The sequence below is a fragment of the Rhineura floridana genome, chromosome 1 (genome assembly GCF_030035675.1).
Source record: "Rhineura floridana isolate rRhiFlo1 chromosome 1, rRhiFlo1.hap2, whole genome shotgun sequence".
Taxonomy (NCBI): domain Eukaryota; kingdom Metazoa; phylum Chordata; class Lepidosauria; order Squamata; family Rhineuridae; genus Rhineura; species Rhineura floridana.
In genome coordinates, this window is record NC_084480.1 from 35,449,897 (window position 1) to 35,468,167 (window position 18,271).

Sequence of the window (18,271 nt, forward strand, 5' to 3'; positions counted from 1 at the left end):
ATTCAGTATTCCACTCTATGAGGTTTATAGAATGTTATTTCCTTATTCTTAACCTCTTCTGTTCACAGTCATTTAAAACTGCTATACTGGAGAACTGGAGAAAAAATGCTTGAGTTCCTGACAAAACAAAGCACTTAAAAAGTCCTAATAATTTTAGTGGAAGAGTTTTGAATATGTACACTTAATCTTCCACTGAAACCAGTGAGATTTTAAAACATTTAGCTTTGGTTATATTAGACCCATAGTAAACAAAAGAAAGCATGTTCAAAACATATTGTTGAAAATTGTGAGACAACTCCGGCTTACCAGCAAATTTCTTGTCGTGATTTTAACTGGCTTCCCTTCCTCAACCAAAAGATTGCTGTTCTGTACAATCGCTGGTGGGCGCTGATGACTTTCCAAGAATATACGAACATTCACTTCAGCATCCAGCTGGATAGCTTTAGCATAAACTGTAAAGTCAAATGTGTCAACCAAATTGTTACTATCATCATGCCTATAAGTCACATGCCCTGTGTTGAGATCATGCTGAGTGAAAGTGCCCGCTACTAAATTATTTACCAAGACCTGTCCATACTTTGGAGATAAAGATATCTCAAATGTAATTTCATGATCACTTCTAATATCTTGGTTCGTGGTAGCACTCAAGTTAGCCGTGGTGATCGTTCCCTCTCTTCCTTTCTGGATCAATAACCCTGTGTTGTTTGCTAGACGGACGTAAGGGTCTGAAGCACTTACTTCTAGGAGTGACGATGTATAGTGCTTCCCATCAGTTACAAACAGTACAAAGCGACCATAGGCTGCTCCATGGTGCATAAACAGGACTTGCTTTTGTGCCAGGTCTTCTTGCTTGAACTGATACAGCCTATGAGACGTTTCATTGACAAGAACCAAATCTCCATTAGGAATGCCCCGCCGGGTATACAATAACTGCTTATCATCAAAATCAGTGTCAGGGTCATGGTAACAAAGATCAGCTAAGGTCAACAGTTTTCTTCCACTCTTAACAACGTGAAATACCTCATCTACCACACGCCTTGGTTTCTCATCGTTTTTCAGCTGGACAGAAATGTTAAATTTGATCTCTGCTGATAAAGCGGGTTCCATTTCTGTGTCCCTGCTCATCCATTCCCCAGATTCTGTGGCAGTTGTGGTGATATGAATTTCATCATACTGTGTCTCTGAGTCATCATGTACATACATAAGACGTTTGCCAATAATATCCTGATTTGTGAAACTACTAAGATTATTGTTACTTTCCTGTGAATCTGAAAAATTAATAAGCATTAACTTTCCATGACGGGGACTCTTTGTAACTTTATATTGGAAGGTCTTATTGTCAACGGTTTGTGCAAATAATTCCAATTTTGTTATGAGCTTCCCTTCACCCTCAGTAACAGTGAGGCCGTTGTTTGTCAGAAGAATGCTTTGTGGGTCTGTTTTAATGCTGATTTTGAAATCATAGATATTTGATACCACATATTTTGTAGAAATTAAGAACTGAAATGAGTCCTGAGTTTCCTCATGGGACCTCTTGATTAACTGATATTCTACTTTATAATCAGAAATATCCTGCTGGCTGAAGGTTGAATTTATTTGCAGAGGTATGTTGTTAAGCAGAATGTTTCCTTTCTCAGGCAAGGACAGCAACTGGTAATAAAATTCATTTGCTGGAACTTCTACTTGTGCTATCACAGCGAGAAGATGATCTGAGCTAAGGTACACCTTCTTTGATATGTCAATTACTAATGGCACATGTCTCAGCAAATTGTACCTCAACCATTTCACCATGATAGAGAACAGAAACTCTTCAGATCTTTTGCTGCTAATGCTAACTTTAAACTTAAAGTATTCAAGGGCATTATCTTGCTGAATTTCTTTGAAGGTAGAAGCATATCTCACACGTCCACGTTCAATGGAGCGTTGAGAAAAAGTGTTTGTTTCTTTCCATTCTCTACCAGCTTGCCACCTCTGAATTTCTCCATAGAGAGGTGGCTCTGTGATGTCATATCGTATCTCCAGCTCTTGTTGGAAGGCATTTGTTTCAACGGCCAAATTGCTGAGTCTGATCAAAGCTGCACTGCCTTGTAGCATATCTGCTCCTGTGTTGTTGACCAATTTGTACTCTAAGGGAACAGCCACAACACGCAACACAACCGTGTTGCTCACTTTTTCGCTATCACTTGCTCGCAGAACAATCCTGGAGTTCTTCACTCCAGTGTGCACAAAGAAAACATTGCCATTTTGTAAGTCTTTGTAAGAAAAGACAGTAATAGCCTTTCCAGGAATCTTGGAATTTTCTAAAAATCCAGCATCTGCATTCAAATTTCCAAGCACTGTAATACTGAGATCTCCAGCACTTGTATCACTGTCTGAAACATTTACTGAATCTATACTCAGGCATTTCTTGGAGTGTTCCAACAGAAGAAACAAGTTTCCATTTGGAAGTGTGAGTTCTGGAGCATCATTTATTGGTCTTACCGTAATGGTGAACATGTATTTCTTGCTTCCTTGCAGATATAGAGGCATTTCTTTTTTACTGCTTGTAGAAACAGAGAAAGTGAAATAATCATAGCTTTCCTCAGAGCCATCGTGGACATACAGGACTCTGCCTTGCCACAAATCTAGCATAGTAAATGTGGACTCTTCGTGCTCTGGTTCAACATCCAACCTCAAACGGCCATGGGATGGCTGGTCTTTAATTTTAAAAACAATTTGTGACTGCCGAATTCCCAATTTCTTGAATTCAACATTGACTTTGATGTGCTTAGATTCAAGAGCTGCTTGCCCACCTTCTGGAACAATCAAGTTGTTTAAAACTAGAAAGTGGTCCTGACTCTCTTTCCCAGGGAGTTTGGAGGCTACAGTACCAGCAGCTGCTGTTCCAACAGGTTGCTTCCCAGGTGCTCCAAGAGGATTTGTACTAAAGGCACTCTCAGTTTTGCATCCCGCTGAAATATCCTTAGTCACAAGAACATCTTTCAAGGATTTCCTTTCTAAGTTAATTTTCAAATCTCTCAAGCAGCCTCTGAATGATCCTCCTTGAGCATATCTTCCAGAAATTGAGGTTAACCCTAGCTTCACTACTTCAGCCCGGGTGGCATCATTTACTCCACCTACATAAAAAGCCCCCTTGAGAATAGGAAGCTTAGTGTGTGAGGGCAGTTGTTTTTTCACTGTTTCTTTTCCTAGCATGAGCTCAATATGTTCTGCAGAGATTTTCAGTTTGACAGAGTGCCACTGGTTATCACTGACTGTGCTAAGGGAAGAAAGCTGAAACCTGTTCTTACCCTTTCCAATGTAAGCTTTAATGAGACCATTTTCAATTTCCATTGCCACAAAGTCTCCCGTTGGACCAGAACTGTACTGCAGCAAGCCTTTCTGAGCTGTGGTTTGCATTTTATACTCCAAGACTCCTTCACTCTCGATATTCCAAAGGGGAAAAGAAACATACGACTTGGAGCTAAAGAAACTAATAGGTTCCTCTTCTCCTGCAAAAAATTCATCACTGCAGCTCAGTGACACTTCATGAACATTTTTAAACCTAGGAGATGGTCTCAGAGACGTTAGGATGTCATGCTTGTTAAATATCACATCATCAATACATCCTCGGAAGTTGGTTTGTGTACCGTCAAGATAAGGGACATCAAGGCCACCACTCCCGCCAACATAGAGGCCATGCTGGAAGTTTAGTTCAAACAGAACACCTGGCACTTTTGTAGTAGCTTGATAGCTTTTGTCAATAATGAGTGTAACACTATCTCTTTCACGATGGACTTCTATAAGATGCCACATTAAATCGTTCAGCTGGGGGCTTCCCTGGGAATGGAGGATTTGTTCCCCTACCCCAAGATTGATTCTCACCTGCAAAAAAAAGGGTACAGTTTTAATCATCCAAATGAGTCAGGAAATGAATTAATTACAAGATAATTAATGGCAATTCTAACCATGTCTACTCAGAAGTAAGTCCAATAGGATTCAATGGGTCTTACTACTAGGTAGGTAGGATTAAGGCTGCAGCCTAAATTAATTGAATGCATGAAATCATCCCCCCCCAAACACACAACCAACATATTTGCAACAAAGTCTAAAACACAAACTCTGCAGAATTTTACATAAACTGAGTACAAATAGGGAAACACATACCTAGTTCTGATGTAATGTTTAGCAGTACAAGAAGGCGGCGCTGTGAGTCTTTGGTTTGTGCATCCCCACTCCACTCTCCTCCTTTGCATGTGAAGGGAGGAGAGTAAAAGTTTCTATGGTTCCATTCTGAATAAACCACTTTAACTGTGGTTAGTTCAAACAAGCTGGTTTATCAACTAGCCACAGTTAAAATAAACATCACTTTCTTAGTTCAAACATAATGTGGAACTACGGTTTACTCAAAAATGAAAAGTAAAGTTTTTAGTCCCCTCTTTTTGTGTGCCAAGGAGAAGAGAGGAGGGGTATGTGAGCCTGAGATTTGCTCCAACTTTTTGTTGTAATGCTCAACTACATGTGGGTAACCCATGTGCAACAGGCAGCCCTAGTGGTCCACATAGGTACACAAACCATCCATGCTGCCAAATCCCTCCTGCTGCCAAATTTTGCTGCCTTCCCTTGCACTGCCCTTCACATCAAACAGCTGTTTGTTGGGATTAGGGGAGCATGATTTTGATGTTTAGGGCACCCGGTGTTGAAAGTCAGCCCTGTATGCTGTCCTACCCATGTAAATCATATTCCCTCAGCCCACCGAACAACTGTTTTGCATGACTGTGATGGTGAGGACAGTGAAGAAGGCTCTCCTTCTGACAAGTGTCCATCCCATGAGTGTGTGTGAATGACTGAATGAGTGTGTCAACCCAGGGTCTGTCTACCAGCACAGGCTCTGTCCAGCGGCATCACTAGCGGGAGTGCGGGGGGGTGCAGACCTCTGGTGCACACCCTCCCAGGGGCATGGACGAGGTGGCTGAGTTTGCGTGCGCACGCACTCGAGGCCAGCCACCCCATCCATGCCCCTGGGAGGGCGCGTGCCGGAAGGGCACCCAGCCGGAGAAGGCCTGGGAACACCGGCGCGCCTCCCTCGCCCCGCCGATGCTGCTTCCGGTCTCGCCTGCCTGCCCACCTCCGAGGAGGACTTGGAGCAGCCTTGCCGGGCAACGGCGCAGGGCGGCTTTGGGTGTCACCCCCCTCATGGTGACACCCGGGTGCAGGCCGCACCCTCCGCACCCCGGTTGTGACGCCCCTGGCTCTGTCTACTGCCATCCATGCCCACCGGCATGTGACGCCCATATACCACTACATCTGGCCCTTGGGGACAAAAAGGTTCTATATCAGACATCCTGTTGAGATGCCCACTAGTAAAAGCTGATTGGAACAGGATCTTTTGTGTGGTGGGCCCCCATTTATGACATTTAATTTTGGAGGAAGTCAGGCAAGTCCCATCACTGACCTTTTTTAAACAACTTCTAAAAACACTTTTAAAAGAATGATCTTACGAGATTAATATATGAGGCTGGTAGTTGGGTTAGAATGACTGGGTCATGTGCCCAATGCTGGTTTTGGCCTCTTTCAGTCTGTGTTTATTTGACTTATTGCACATGGATTCAACAGTTTTGTTGTTCTGTTTTAATAATAAGGCTAATCAGAGTGATTTGGTGTCAGGGCTGGTGTCAGAGGGCAGCCAGGTTGGGCCCTGGCCAAGGGCCACTGCAGGCCAGAGGGGCCCCTCCTCAGGATGAGAGGGTAGCGCTCCCATTCTGTGATCAGTGGCAGCATCGGCTGCTGACCCTGCACACACCCCAACATAGTCAGCCCCACCAATCTCTCCCTTCCCTGTGAATAATGTGTGTGCTGCATGCACATGCCTCATATCAACCAAGATGGTGGCAGAGCCCCTGCCACCATCTTGGTTGATGGCAGGCATGCACATACAGTGCCCAAATCATTTACAGAGATGGGAGATGTAGGTGGGATGTGCAGGCAGGTTTATTAGCTCTGTGCTGCCTGCATGGGAGGGTTGGGTATAGTGCTGTGGGCCTGGGGCAGGCTAGTGCCCAAGGGCCCAGTCATGCCTGGCAACAGCCCTGTTTGGTGTGATTCCCTGCCCCCGTCTCCGGAGTCAAACTGTGATGTCAACAAAGTGCCCTGAGTTATATCAGAGCTCCTGCAAAGCCCTATATCACACTGTTGTTGGTTAACTCTTCTTTTCTGTAAACTATATCCCTATATTTTTCTACATTTCTATGGTTCTCAGGTCCATGGCCTTTGCAAGAAATAAGGCTGTCTTAGAATGCTGTCTGTGGAGCACTGAAGAGTTCTGGATGGGGTTTTTTTGCTATTATTTTTGTTAAAGCAGAGCAGCAGGCGATTTTTAAAAAGTTAAAAGCTTCCTTTAACTTTTTTTTTAAAATCAGCTGTTCTACTTGAAATAAAATCCTCTGGAGCTCTTCAGCACTCCGCAGGCAGTAGACTGGACAATCCCATCTTCTAATGCCTATTGGAGAAGACCAACAAGCACTGGAAAGGTAAGGCAGCCAATGTAAAGCTGTTAATGTTTTTAAAAATGCTAGAGACAAACAAAAGTAATGGATTTTTGCTTTGTTTTTAAAAACCAAACTTTAAAGGTGCTTTGCCCCCAAATCCCTGGTAGTACCTGCCTGTAATTTGGCAGGCTTAATCCACCCTTGAGGGACTCCTGTGCCTGCCACTTTCATCCACTTCTGCCAAAAGGGAAAATAGTCAGAGCCAATTTTAGAATTCCCAGAAAGAGTGAATGGGGAACACAGAACTTCATTTTACACACAGTGGATCAGAACCTAAATCACACATCAAAGCAACTAAAAAAAAGAGATCAGATTTTTTAAAAAAGCCCAGATAGATACAAGGCAAATCTTGGGACCCATGCACACCTCATGTCGTTAAAATAAATAATAAATAAATAATAAAAGATGCCTACCTCTGCACTAAACTATACTTTAGCACTGCGTCTGAACCAGACTAGTATCAGAAAGGAAATAAGCTGCCTTGAGTACTTTAATAGGTGGGCTATAAATATTTCAGATCAATCAATAAGTGTTTTAAGTGCATGATGCAATCTTAGCGCTCATCACTTAACTGCAATTTAAACTGTACTTTCTTTATTATTTATGCATTTATTAATATAGTGCCAGTCATGTGCATGGCTCTTTATCCTTGTCATATTAACTATATAAATTAGCACTGGTAAAACTCAGTTATTTTATCTTTCAATTTTCTTTTCTGTTACCATTTAAAAAATAATAACAACATTAATTTAAACACCTTTGAGTCAGGACCTATTATGTACTATGGCTCTGTAAACTCTGAAAAATTGGTGGTGCCATATAACTTAATAATAAAATTAAGTGTCTACATTTCCCCCCAAACACTTGCAGTCATTCAACCAGCACCATCCCACAAGCCAGTCATGTGATCTGGTTATTTCATTAGATGGGACCAACACCATGAAGGTCATTGCCTCGTGATGTGAATGACTGTAGTTCCAACCACTTTCAAAGCATTCTGTACCATGCAATGACACTGTTATTCTGGAAGAACACAACCTATAAAAATTAGATGGCTTATGGTTTGAAACTGCATTTTGTTTCATAACGAAAAGGAAGGTGACAAGTTTATCCACGTGGGAAGGAAGACTGCAGACAGGCCACCTGTTTCTTTGCATATCCAATGCTCATGTGTATTCAGCAGGGTACAAGCAGTCTTTTGTAGGTTAATAATATTACACTGAAATATAAATACATCATAGAACCTGGTCTTCTTGTTTTAACTACAGAATGATAGAGCCTGCACCACTAATGTGAAGAGCCCAGGGCTCACGCTTCCCTTGCTCGAGGTCTCAGGTCTAATCTCTTGCATCTCCAGTTAAAGAGGATCTCAGTGGCCTTCAGGAGTGGCAAGTGTGGTGTGGCAGTGCCATGGAGCCAGACTCCCAACACTGGCAGCACTGCTGCTTACATGGATGGTATAGGGGTGAGGCAGAGCGGTGACAAGGTAGGGCTGCAGAGACACCAGCAGAGCCAATCTGGCAATCTCTCTGGGGCACCCATGCAGCTGCAACCATGCTGCCACCCTGCTTTGCCTCTAAACCATCCAATAAGAGGCAGCAATGCCAGCATCAGGATGGTTACAGCACTGCTCCACCACACCAGCCACTCCTGGTGGCCTTGCTGGAGAATGTTCCTCCCTGAGACCTTGGAGAGCCCCTGCCATAACCAAAACAAAGAAATAAAATAAAAAGAAAATGGAAAGATCATATAATCTTGAGTTTTACCAGTGCTAGTTTGTGTATTTTTGTTCTTGGTGACCTTTCCTGCAGTCAGAATAAGCTGTGCTAAGCTGGATAGGCAAATGGTCCAACTCAAATAAGGCACCTCCGTATGTGTATAATCTTACCTGCACATTTCCAGAATGTAATTCCACTAAAAAATAAACATCTTTTCCTTCAGCAAGAAAAAGCAATCCATCTGGTCTGCTTGTTTGAAAACGTAATTTCAGGAATGTTGTCGTGGAGGATTCAGCAAAATTTAAATGCACATAGCTTTTGCCGTAAAATGATACTAAAAAGCAAAGATCAGAGGAGATTATTGTTTGCTTGCTTATATTATGGCTAATCTTGTTTATATTATGGCTAATCTAAGCCAGGGATCTCTGGTTTGCTTCTTCAGCATGAACATAGAGTGGCAAAGCAGGTGAGATCATCATGTTTCACAGAAATATGATTTACCATGACATGCAAACTGGGCCTTTGAAATCAAGATACATTGCTGAAGACTCTTGTTTACGTGCTCTTTGCTGTATTCACTGGCAGCAATATTCCTTCTGTGACTTCTGAAGCAGGATGTACTAGTAAACTGAACGTAAGGCCTAGTTCAGATTTTTGTCCAATAATGCATGGTTTATTGGAACAAGAACAAGGGTTGTGCCCCTATGTTCCCTCTTCCCCTTCTCTAGTACATGGTAATGCAAGTCTTCTAGGGTTTATTAAACCACAGTTTCCCATTACATCTGAACTGGGACATAATGGTTTAATCTCTACTGCTATGTTGTGCTTAGACCAACAAGAAAGAATCAGCTTGGTCACACTTACATCTGATTACATGAGCTAAAAGGAAAGAAGCTGTTTCTTCTTTTAGTCAAATATATATAGTATTAATGTATCATGGTCTCTTTTTTAAAAAAAATGAAATTTATTTATCAACCAACCAAAGGCTTGGGTCAAATATCAGAAAAAACACACAGAATAAACACTCATCTATCTCATTTCCTCATCTGCTGCTATCCAAAAGACAAGCAGATAGGTCTTGAAATACAACACTTTTAAAATATGGGCAGCAATTTACTTTTATCATGTGCAAAGTGCTTTACAACCATTTTTTCTGTGCAATTTCATGCTCTCTCATGGAAAACACTGGAGGTTACAAGTACGTTGTGAAAGATCAACTCCTAAATACTCATGCCTCAATTAGTCTACTCATTTAATAGCTCTCACAAAAGTGCTTTTCTGCAAACCACCCTTGTACACAAATGTAATCTGATGCTGCTCATACACAACTTTCACTCAATGGGGAGGAAGGATCGTCATACTTAGTTAAAAAAAAGGAACAAATGACACGCAAAGAATGTAATTCACATAAACATACTGCTGATTAAACAAAGCTGCAGGACCAGAGTCTATAGAATGCTGTATTCAAGGCTCAAATTATATATATATTGAGCAGAGATGTACAGTAAGGCCCCACTCATATGGCAGGTTACGTTCCGGACCCCTGCTGTAAAGCGAAAACCACCGTAAAAGTGGAACAAGCGCCGTATGAGTGGGACTTTAGTCTAATTGCGTCTAACTGAGACCGCTGCATTAGCGAAACGCCGTAAAGCGAAGCGCTGTAAAGCGAAGCGCCGTAAAGCGGGGCCCTACTGTAGTCAGTATGTTACTATGAACAATATGAAATAAACTATTTGTTAGGAGAATGGTTAATAATGCAGCTGTACCTAGTAGCTCTGAGCACATTTTCTTTGCAGAACAGCAGCAACTAGGATAATAAAACCCGCTAGTGAGTACATCGTAAATGGAAGTCATTCACAAATTTCCAAAACGCTACCATAACAGTAATTAATGCTTCTATAGAGCTTACTCACCACCTGCAGCTATTTTTCCCTCCAGCGAATAAATGTCAATGGCATTGAGGGAAATATAAATGGTGGTTGCCCACCATTTAGTACAGCCTTTGCCAACCTAGTGCCCTCCATATGGTTTGGACTACAACTCCCATCAGCCTCACTTGGCATTGCTGTGCTGTCTGAATGACGGGGACGTGCAGTCCAAATCATCTGGAGAGCACCAGGTTGACAAAGGCTGATCTATCAGAATAATGTTGCTGCTGGATAAGCCTGGATAAGCCCACAAAGGAGAAGGGTACTATACCGAAGACTGTTTAGATGTTGTTTAGAAGGGTACTATACCAAAGGCTGAAAATGGCCCTGATGTGTATTTATGCGCATCTGATGTGCGCCTGGCCCATGTTAGGCTGTGAGGTGCCAGAGGAAGCCTCTTTGTTGTTTCTGCTGCAACAGACCCATCTGTTACGATGTTATGTGTACTCTCCTTGCAGGGAAGCTACATTCTTATGTACACAATGAAAAACCCACACAAAGAAGAGGTGAAATGATATTTCATTTCAGTGTTGTGTGGTCTGTAGATGAAGAGGTCAGTTCTGAGAGATCTGTAGTATCGCAACTCCAGTGCTGTTGGCTGGGCTTGGAGAGATGAAAGGCACTCTTAACCCTGCAAGGGCACCACAATCCAAGCTGCCGCAAGTTTACCTGCCTGGTGCTCCAGCATGCCCAAATTGGACTTCAGGCATCACTCTAGCAAAATGCAAACAGCAGCAAAGCAGAACCAAAAAATTTTAAATACTCAAATGACATTTTTACAGCCCAATCCTGGGAATATCTATCCAAAAGTAAGCTCCAGTGAGTTCAATAGAACTTAATCCCCAGCAAGTGTTCACAGGACTGCAAATGTCACTGTTTATTCTAATGAACAGTAACACAAAGTTAGGGAGCTATCCAAATCCAAGATCTGCCACGATGAGCGAGTTAGGATCTGGTAGATTCCAGCTGAGCTGGGTCTACGCCGATGTAAGTCCAATACCCTGGCTCAGCTGGAGATAAGTTCTGGCTCAGCCAGAGTTCAACCAAAGCCGGCATAGGTCCCCCAAAGGGATGTGGTGGTGGAGGGACTGGACAGGGAGGGACTAGTGCTGGATCCTAAATCCATTCAATTTAGTCATGTGACATGGCAACACAGCAGAAGTTACACTGGCAAAAAGAATGGTGTAAATCAAACTCTGTTTGAAAGGCTTGTTTTCCGTCTGCCAAGCTTGGGACAGCTCAGCTGGCTGTAGCCTCATTCCTGAATGGGGGAGAAGGGTTACATTACATTGGCTTAACTTAAACTGGCATAAATTACGCTGGCTTCCCACAGTTAGGATTGGACCCTTATGCTTAAATTTGCTAGGCAAAAATCAAGTGTTATAATCATCATCATCCTTTCAAAAAACATGTTTCAACATTTTTAATAACATCTTCAAGGAATGGATAATAAACTGCTTAGAAGGTTTTTTGTTGATGAAGCGGAATATAAATCTTGTTAAATAAAGAAAATAAACTCCATTTAATAAGTTCATTCCTCTAAAAGATTAAATACACTGTCCTAACCTCAATATGTCAAGTACATTTGCCAAAAAAGCAAGCAATGAAGGAAGGAAATCGCATTTTAACCATGGGAAACTGCTAAGAGTGAAACACAAATCTCAAAAAAGCCCAGTACATTCTAACCTTGTAATATTTATGTTGTAACATGTTAGCATTAAAACAAACTATGCAGCCACAGGCTACAATCCTATGCATACTTATCTTAGATTAAGCCCCACTAAATATAGTGGGACTAACACTGTGCCCTTAGTCCACAAACTCTTAGTCACATTGGCTACATTCAGATGTAACAATAAACCATGGATTATCATTACAACAGGCGTGTGAAACCTTAGGCCCAGGAAGCAAACAGGGCTCTCTCCAGGCCACACATCCTCTCTAGCCACACCTGTCACCCCAGGCCACATCCCTCACCAGCCCTCCATGAGTAATTTTGCCAGGTTAGAATGTGTCCTTAAACTCTTGCTTCCCTGGATAGAGGGGGCTGTGTGAGTGTGTACAGAAACTAGCCTATCGTACAAAGGCAACAGTTACATGAGCTCTCACCAGTTTTTTTCCTCTGCTCCCACCCACCGTTGGCATGTGGTCCCAGAAAGGTTTCCCAGAAGGGAATGCAGCCCTTGGAGGTAAAAAGGTTCTCCAGCCCTGCATGACATGAACAAGCTCTGTGAAGAGACGTATCAAGGTATCAATTCACCAAAAAATGGGGGGGGGGATTTTGAACATTTACTAAAGTCAGTTTTCCCATCAGCAGCTACCAGAAATCCAGAATGCTCTTTTTAATGGGCAGTTTAAAAACAGATTGGAGGTTTATTTTGAGGAACAGTGGAGGAAGCTGCTGATAGGGAAATGCTGAAAATATCTTCAGTGTCCTACAGGCACGTACCTCTGAATCGTGTCCAAAGCATGCAATCCAAAACCCGTATTATAGTCAATGAAAAAAGCTACCATTGATTTTAATGGCTTTGGTCTGCTTCTAAAGGCTTTTAATGACTTATGATTTCAATGTACGAATGCAGCCTAAATACTAACTTACATTCTACAGCTCATGTTTAACGTGGCAACAAATCTTCTGTCATCTACAGGCAAACAGCCTGAGCTTCATCTAGAATAGTGTAAGGCCTATCATGATTTAATTTAGAACCTAATTATTCAGAACCCTGATCTTGCCCCTTCTTTTCCTGAAATGGAGAAGTCCACAAATCACTTCAAACACAGCCCTTGCCTTCAGTCTGATGTCATCCTGTTGAAGATTACTCTGAAGTAATTTCACAGTTCTCAGATTGCTCCAAATGATGGGGGGTTTTATTGGATGAACTATGCTGGCAAGGTAAGTAAGCCTGCAAGGTCCACAAAGTTCCCCATCAGGCAGAAATCTGTGGAACTCAAAATACTTGCCAACACAGTTTGTCTAATAAAAGGACATTGACGGGAGGGGGGGAATCAGACACAGTTTGATGCAGGAGAAACTTATGTCAACTTTCCACCTTTTTTTTCATGAGGACATCAGCACTCACTCTATAAAGCAGGGGTAGGAAAATGTTTACAGACTGAGGAACACATTGGCACGTAAAAAAAGGTGACAGTCATTTAATGGTATACCACTGCTGCCAAAATTCAAGTATCATGCTTGGTTGTCTTTTTTAAAATAACTATGAGCTAAAAAAACAGGGCACTTGCCACCCAGGTCTACTGTTTGGCTTCACAGACAACTTCTCAGCAGTGATCCAACCTAGGAGCTATAGCAGGAACTTTAAACAGTCCACTTATAAGTCCTATTGAGTTCATTTTCAGATACCTGTACGCAGGACTGCAGGTTCTAGCAGGATTTTTCTCCAAAAAGTAGTTACCTAAATAGCCAAAAAATTAGTCCTTGAGCATGTGAAGCAATATATTGCTTCTGAACATGTGCAGAGTGCATCTCTCCCACCACTGAACCTGCTCCTAAATACCCAAGATTAAGGGCTAGGTTTACAGATGAAGTGTGTGTGTGTGTTTTAAGAAATTATCCAAGTACACAATCCAAGTTTAGTAAAAGGTTTTGCAAGCCATTGGCATCAAAAACACTATAAAGCTGGACTGCAGCTACTGCTTATTAGATTCTCCCCCGGGGGGGGGGGAGATTTTGTTTTGTTGTTAAACTGAAAATCTCGGAAGAGTTGCTGTTGCTTCTTTTTTTAGCTTTCATTACAAGCGTGGTTGCCCAGTTTCTTCCTACTACACCTGGCTCGCGCGCCACCAAAAAAAGTCTCCAAACTATAATTTCGTTTGTTTCCTGCTTCAAGAGTCTGCTACCAGGCTACAGCTGGCACGAGTCGCAGCCGCCAGCGCCAAGCCACGCCATGCGTTGCATTCTTGCAAACTGCAATCGGGACCGGCCAATCCCTCGCAGGGACAGACGGAAAGGCACGGTTGGAGCGAAGAGCTGGAAGCAAAGGGAGGAGCGGAGCAAGCGAGCCCACACATGTAGGCGCAGCCTCTTCACCACAAGCCTGGAGAAGCAGCGGCGCCCAGATCCGCCCGCGCACCCACCTACCCTCCCTGTCTCTAGTCGTTTTGCGACGGCAGGAGAAGGGTTGGGAGGGGTGTAGCCACACCACCACCACCACCAAGCAAAGGCAGCGGGAATTCTTGCCCTACCTGCAAGCGCCTCTCGGCTAATGGCGAGCAGCAGCAGCAGCAGGGCGCTGCCTGAACCCCAGCCCTGGGCCATGCCGCCCGCTCTCCGGGGAAAGGGGACCGACAACGGGAGGCCCCGGGGAGCACAGACCGCTTGCAGTGCCAAGGAAGGGGAGCTCCGCCCGCCGACAGCTACTGCTGCTAGCGTGCTTGTTGCTCAGGTCAGGTTACACAGACGGGCGAGGAAGGAGGGAGGGCAGGCGGGCCTTTGGGCCACGCAAGCCGGTGCTCTTCATCCAGTCTTTTTTCAGAACAAGTTGGCTACCCTCCTGGACACGACGCTGAAGTTGGTTCCCAGTTCCCAGTTCCTTGTTTGCGTGAAAGTTCAATCACTAACAAAGAAGAAAAATTGACAGCTACAGCAACGTCAACCCAAATTTAACATGCCCCTGAACCCCAAAATATATAATGGGGTACCCTGTATGATATATCGCTGTAATCAGGAGACTCTTCCCGTTAAGACTGACAATAAATTTATACAATCAAAATCATCAGGATTCTGATATTATCATAAATACATAATGATGTCATAAAATCATAAAAAATAAGTAACTGGGGGTACACGCCCCCAAAACTGCTCTGGGCCACGACAAATCATATACCCCAGGAAAGGGGAGGGTGTCCCCTACGAGATGCCAGTGCGTCCCGTCCGGCCCAGAGCTTCTGCTGGACGCAGGGCACATGGGAGGCCATCTATCCAAAACCAAAGCAGACAAAAACATACAGGAAAAAATAAGTAACTGGGGGTACACGCCCAAAAAACTGCTCTGGGCCAGGACAAATCATATACTCCAGGAAAGGGGAGGGTGTACCCTACGAGATCACACTGCGTCCCGCCTGGCCCAGAGGTTCTGCTGGGTGCAGGGCACATGGGAGGCCATCTATCCAAAACCAAATCAGACAAAAACATACAGGAAAAAATAAGTAACTGGGGGTACATGCCCCAAACTCTGCTCTGGGCCAGGACAAATCATATACCCCTGGAAAGGGGAGGGTGTCCCCTATGAGATGCCACTGCATCCCGCCTGGTCCAGAGCTTCTGCCACTGCAGAAACTGCAGAAAGCTCTGGGCCGGACAGGACGCAGTGGCATCTAGTACACCCGCCCCTTTCCGGGGGTATATGATTTGTCCTGGCCCAGAGCAGATTTTGGGGCATGTACCCCTAGTTACTTATTTTTTCCTGTATGTTTTTTTCTGATTTGGTTTTGGATAGATGCCCTCCCATGTGCCCTGCGCCCAGCAGAAGCTCTGGGCCAGGTGGGACGCAGTGGCATCTCGTAGGGGACACCCTTCGCTTTCCTGAGGTATATGATTTGTCCTGGCCCAGAGCAGATTTTGGGGCATGTACCCCCAATTACTTATTTTTTCCTGTATGTTTTTTTCTGCTTTGGTTTTGGATAGATGCCGTCCCATGTGCCCTGTGCCCAGCAGAAGCTCTGGGCCAGGCGGGACGCAGTGGTATCTCGTAGGGGACACCGCCCCAAAATGTGCTCTGGGCCAGGACAAATCATATACCCCAGGAAAGGGGAGGGTGTCCCCTATGAGATGCCACTGTGTCCCATCCGGCCCAGAGCTTCTGCTGGGTACCAGGCACTCACGAGTGCATCTATGCAAGATCAAACTGGACAAAACACGCAGGAAAAAATAAGTAACTGGGGGTACCCACCCCAAAATCTGCTCTGGGCCAGGACAAATCATACACCCCAGGAAAGGGGAGGGTGTCCTCTATAACATTCCAGTGTGTCCTGCTTAGCCCAGAGGTTGTGGAGGGCGCAGGGCGCATATAATGGCATATACTCACAACTAAAATGGACAAAAACATCCTCTACGAGAATCCATGGCTTCCTGACTTGCCCAGAATTTCTTGTGTGCAGAAGGAGTGGATCTGAGCAACTATACACATCCAAATGTTTAAATTAGGTAGGGGGGAAAAGGATCTGGTGGTGCCCACCCCAAAACTTTATTTGAAGTATTATATATCATTCATTCATTCATTTCATTCATTCATTGGCGATCACTCGTGGCCGAGTAAGATTGTATGGTCTTTAGCGGTGGGTCCGTAAGTGACTGTAGAGGCCAATTCTGGATCCACACAGCCTCCCACAGTGAGGACATAGTTTTCCAGATGGAAGATGGTCACGATGAGGATTTGCTTGACGTGCCTTCCGCTTAGCTCGCTTGTCCCTTTCGCCCTGTACTCGTGCTTCTTCAAAGTCCATAGCACCTTTGATAATGGCCGACCTCCATTTGTGATGTTCATGGGCCAAGGCTTCCCAGTTCTTAATGCATGTTACATCTTTTAAGATTAGCTTTGATAACATCTTTAAACCTCTTTTGCTGTCCACTGATATTCCTTTTTCCATCCTTAAGTTGGGAGTAAAGTACCTGCTTTGGAAGACAGTGATCAGGCATTCGAACAACATGGCCGGTCCAGCAAAGTTGGGGTTGGAGGATCATTGCTTCAACACTGGTGGTCTTTGCTTCTTCCAATACGCTAACATTAGTCCGCCTATCTTTCCAAGTAATTTGCAGAATTTTCCAGAGGCAGCGTTGGTGGAATATTTCAAGAAGTTGGGAGTGGCGTTTATAGATGGTCCATGTTTCACAGGCATACGGTAAGGTCGGTAGTACAATGGCTTTGTAAATAAGCATTTTGGTCTCCCTGTGAATATCCCAATCCTCATACACTCTACGTTTCATTCGGGAGAATGCGGCACTTGCAGAGCTCAGACGATGCTGAATTTCAGCATCGATGTCAGCTTTTACAGAGAGATGGCTGCCAAGATAAAAAATGTGATCGACATTCTCCAGCGTTGCACATTAAGCTGGAATGATGGTGCTACAGAGGAATTGGTTCGCACTTGCTGATGAAGCACTTTGGTTTTTTTGATGCTAAGCAAGAGGCCAAGCTTTTCATATGCTTCTGCAAAGACATTTAGGATAGTTTGAAGATCTTCCTCTGAATGTGTGGAGACTACATTATCATCGGCATATTGAAGTTCTACGACAGAGGTTGTAATTACCTTACTTTTTGCTTTCAGCCTACTGAGATTAAAAAGCTTTCCATCTGTTCGATATGTGATTTCCACGCCAGTGGGAAGTTTCCCCTCAACAAGGTATAGAATCATGGCGATAAAAATAGCAAATAAGGTCCGAGCAATGACACATCCCTGTTTGATGCCTGATCCCACTTTGAATGGATCACTTTGAGAGCCACAGTTATCCAAAATTGTTGCCCTCGTGTCGTCATGGAGGAGTCGCAAAACATTCACAAATTTATCAAGGCATCCAATTTTCAGAAGGATGGTCCAGAGGGCAGCTCGATTTACAGTATCAAAGGCCTTAGTCAGATCAATAAATGCCATATACAGAGGTCGGTTTTGCTCCCTGCATTTTTCTGGAAGCTGTCGTGCAGTGAAGATCATGTCCACTGTCCGCCTGGAAGGGCGGAAACCATTTTGGGATTCAGGGAGAATGTCTTCTGAAATAGGTAGGAGGCAATTTGCAAGGATCCTTGCAAGGATTTTACCTGCAGTAGCTAGAAGACAGATGCCTCGGTAGTTCCCACAATCTGTTCTATCACCCTTCATGAAAAGAGTGATAATTATGGCATCCCTAAAGTCTTCCAGGATCTCCTCCCTCATCCAGATTTTTTCGATGAGCTTATTAAGTTGTTGTGTAAGTTCAGGCCCACCTTCTTTAAAGACTTCAGCAGGAATCCCATCAGGTCCACTAGCTTTGTTATTCTTCATTTGATTAATGGCTTTACTGACTTCATCTAAATTGGGGGATGCTGCAAGCTCATCTCTAATTTGTTGTTGCGGGATTTGCGAGAAGACCTCACCAGCCACAATA

At 43.8% G+C, this 18,271-nt stretch overlaps 1 protein-coding gene across 1 annotated transcript in view; it reads right to left on the reverse strand.

Moving 5' to 3' along the window:
* The window catches only part of LOC133380516 (chondroitin sulfate proteoglycan 4-like), a 47,494-nt gene extending 32,985 nt beyond the window's left edge, over positions 1-14,509 (reverse strand). The window contains exons 1-3 of the mRNA XM_061617917.1: positions 14,377-14,509; positions 8,416-8,579; positions 307-3,864 (exon numbers count right to left, since the gene is read on the reverse strand). Coding sequence (XP_061473901.1) covers positions 307-3,864; positions 8,416-8,579; positions 14,377-14,449 — 3,795 coding nt within the window. The 5' untranslated portion in view covers positions 14,450-14,509. The remainder of the gene's footprint in view (positions 1-306; positions 3,865-8,415; positions 8,580-14,376) is intronic.
* Between the last annotated feature and the right edge of the window lie 3,762 nt (positions 14,510-18,271).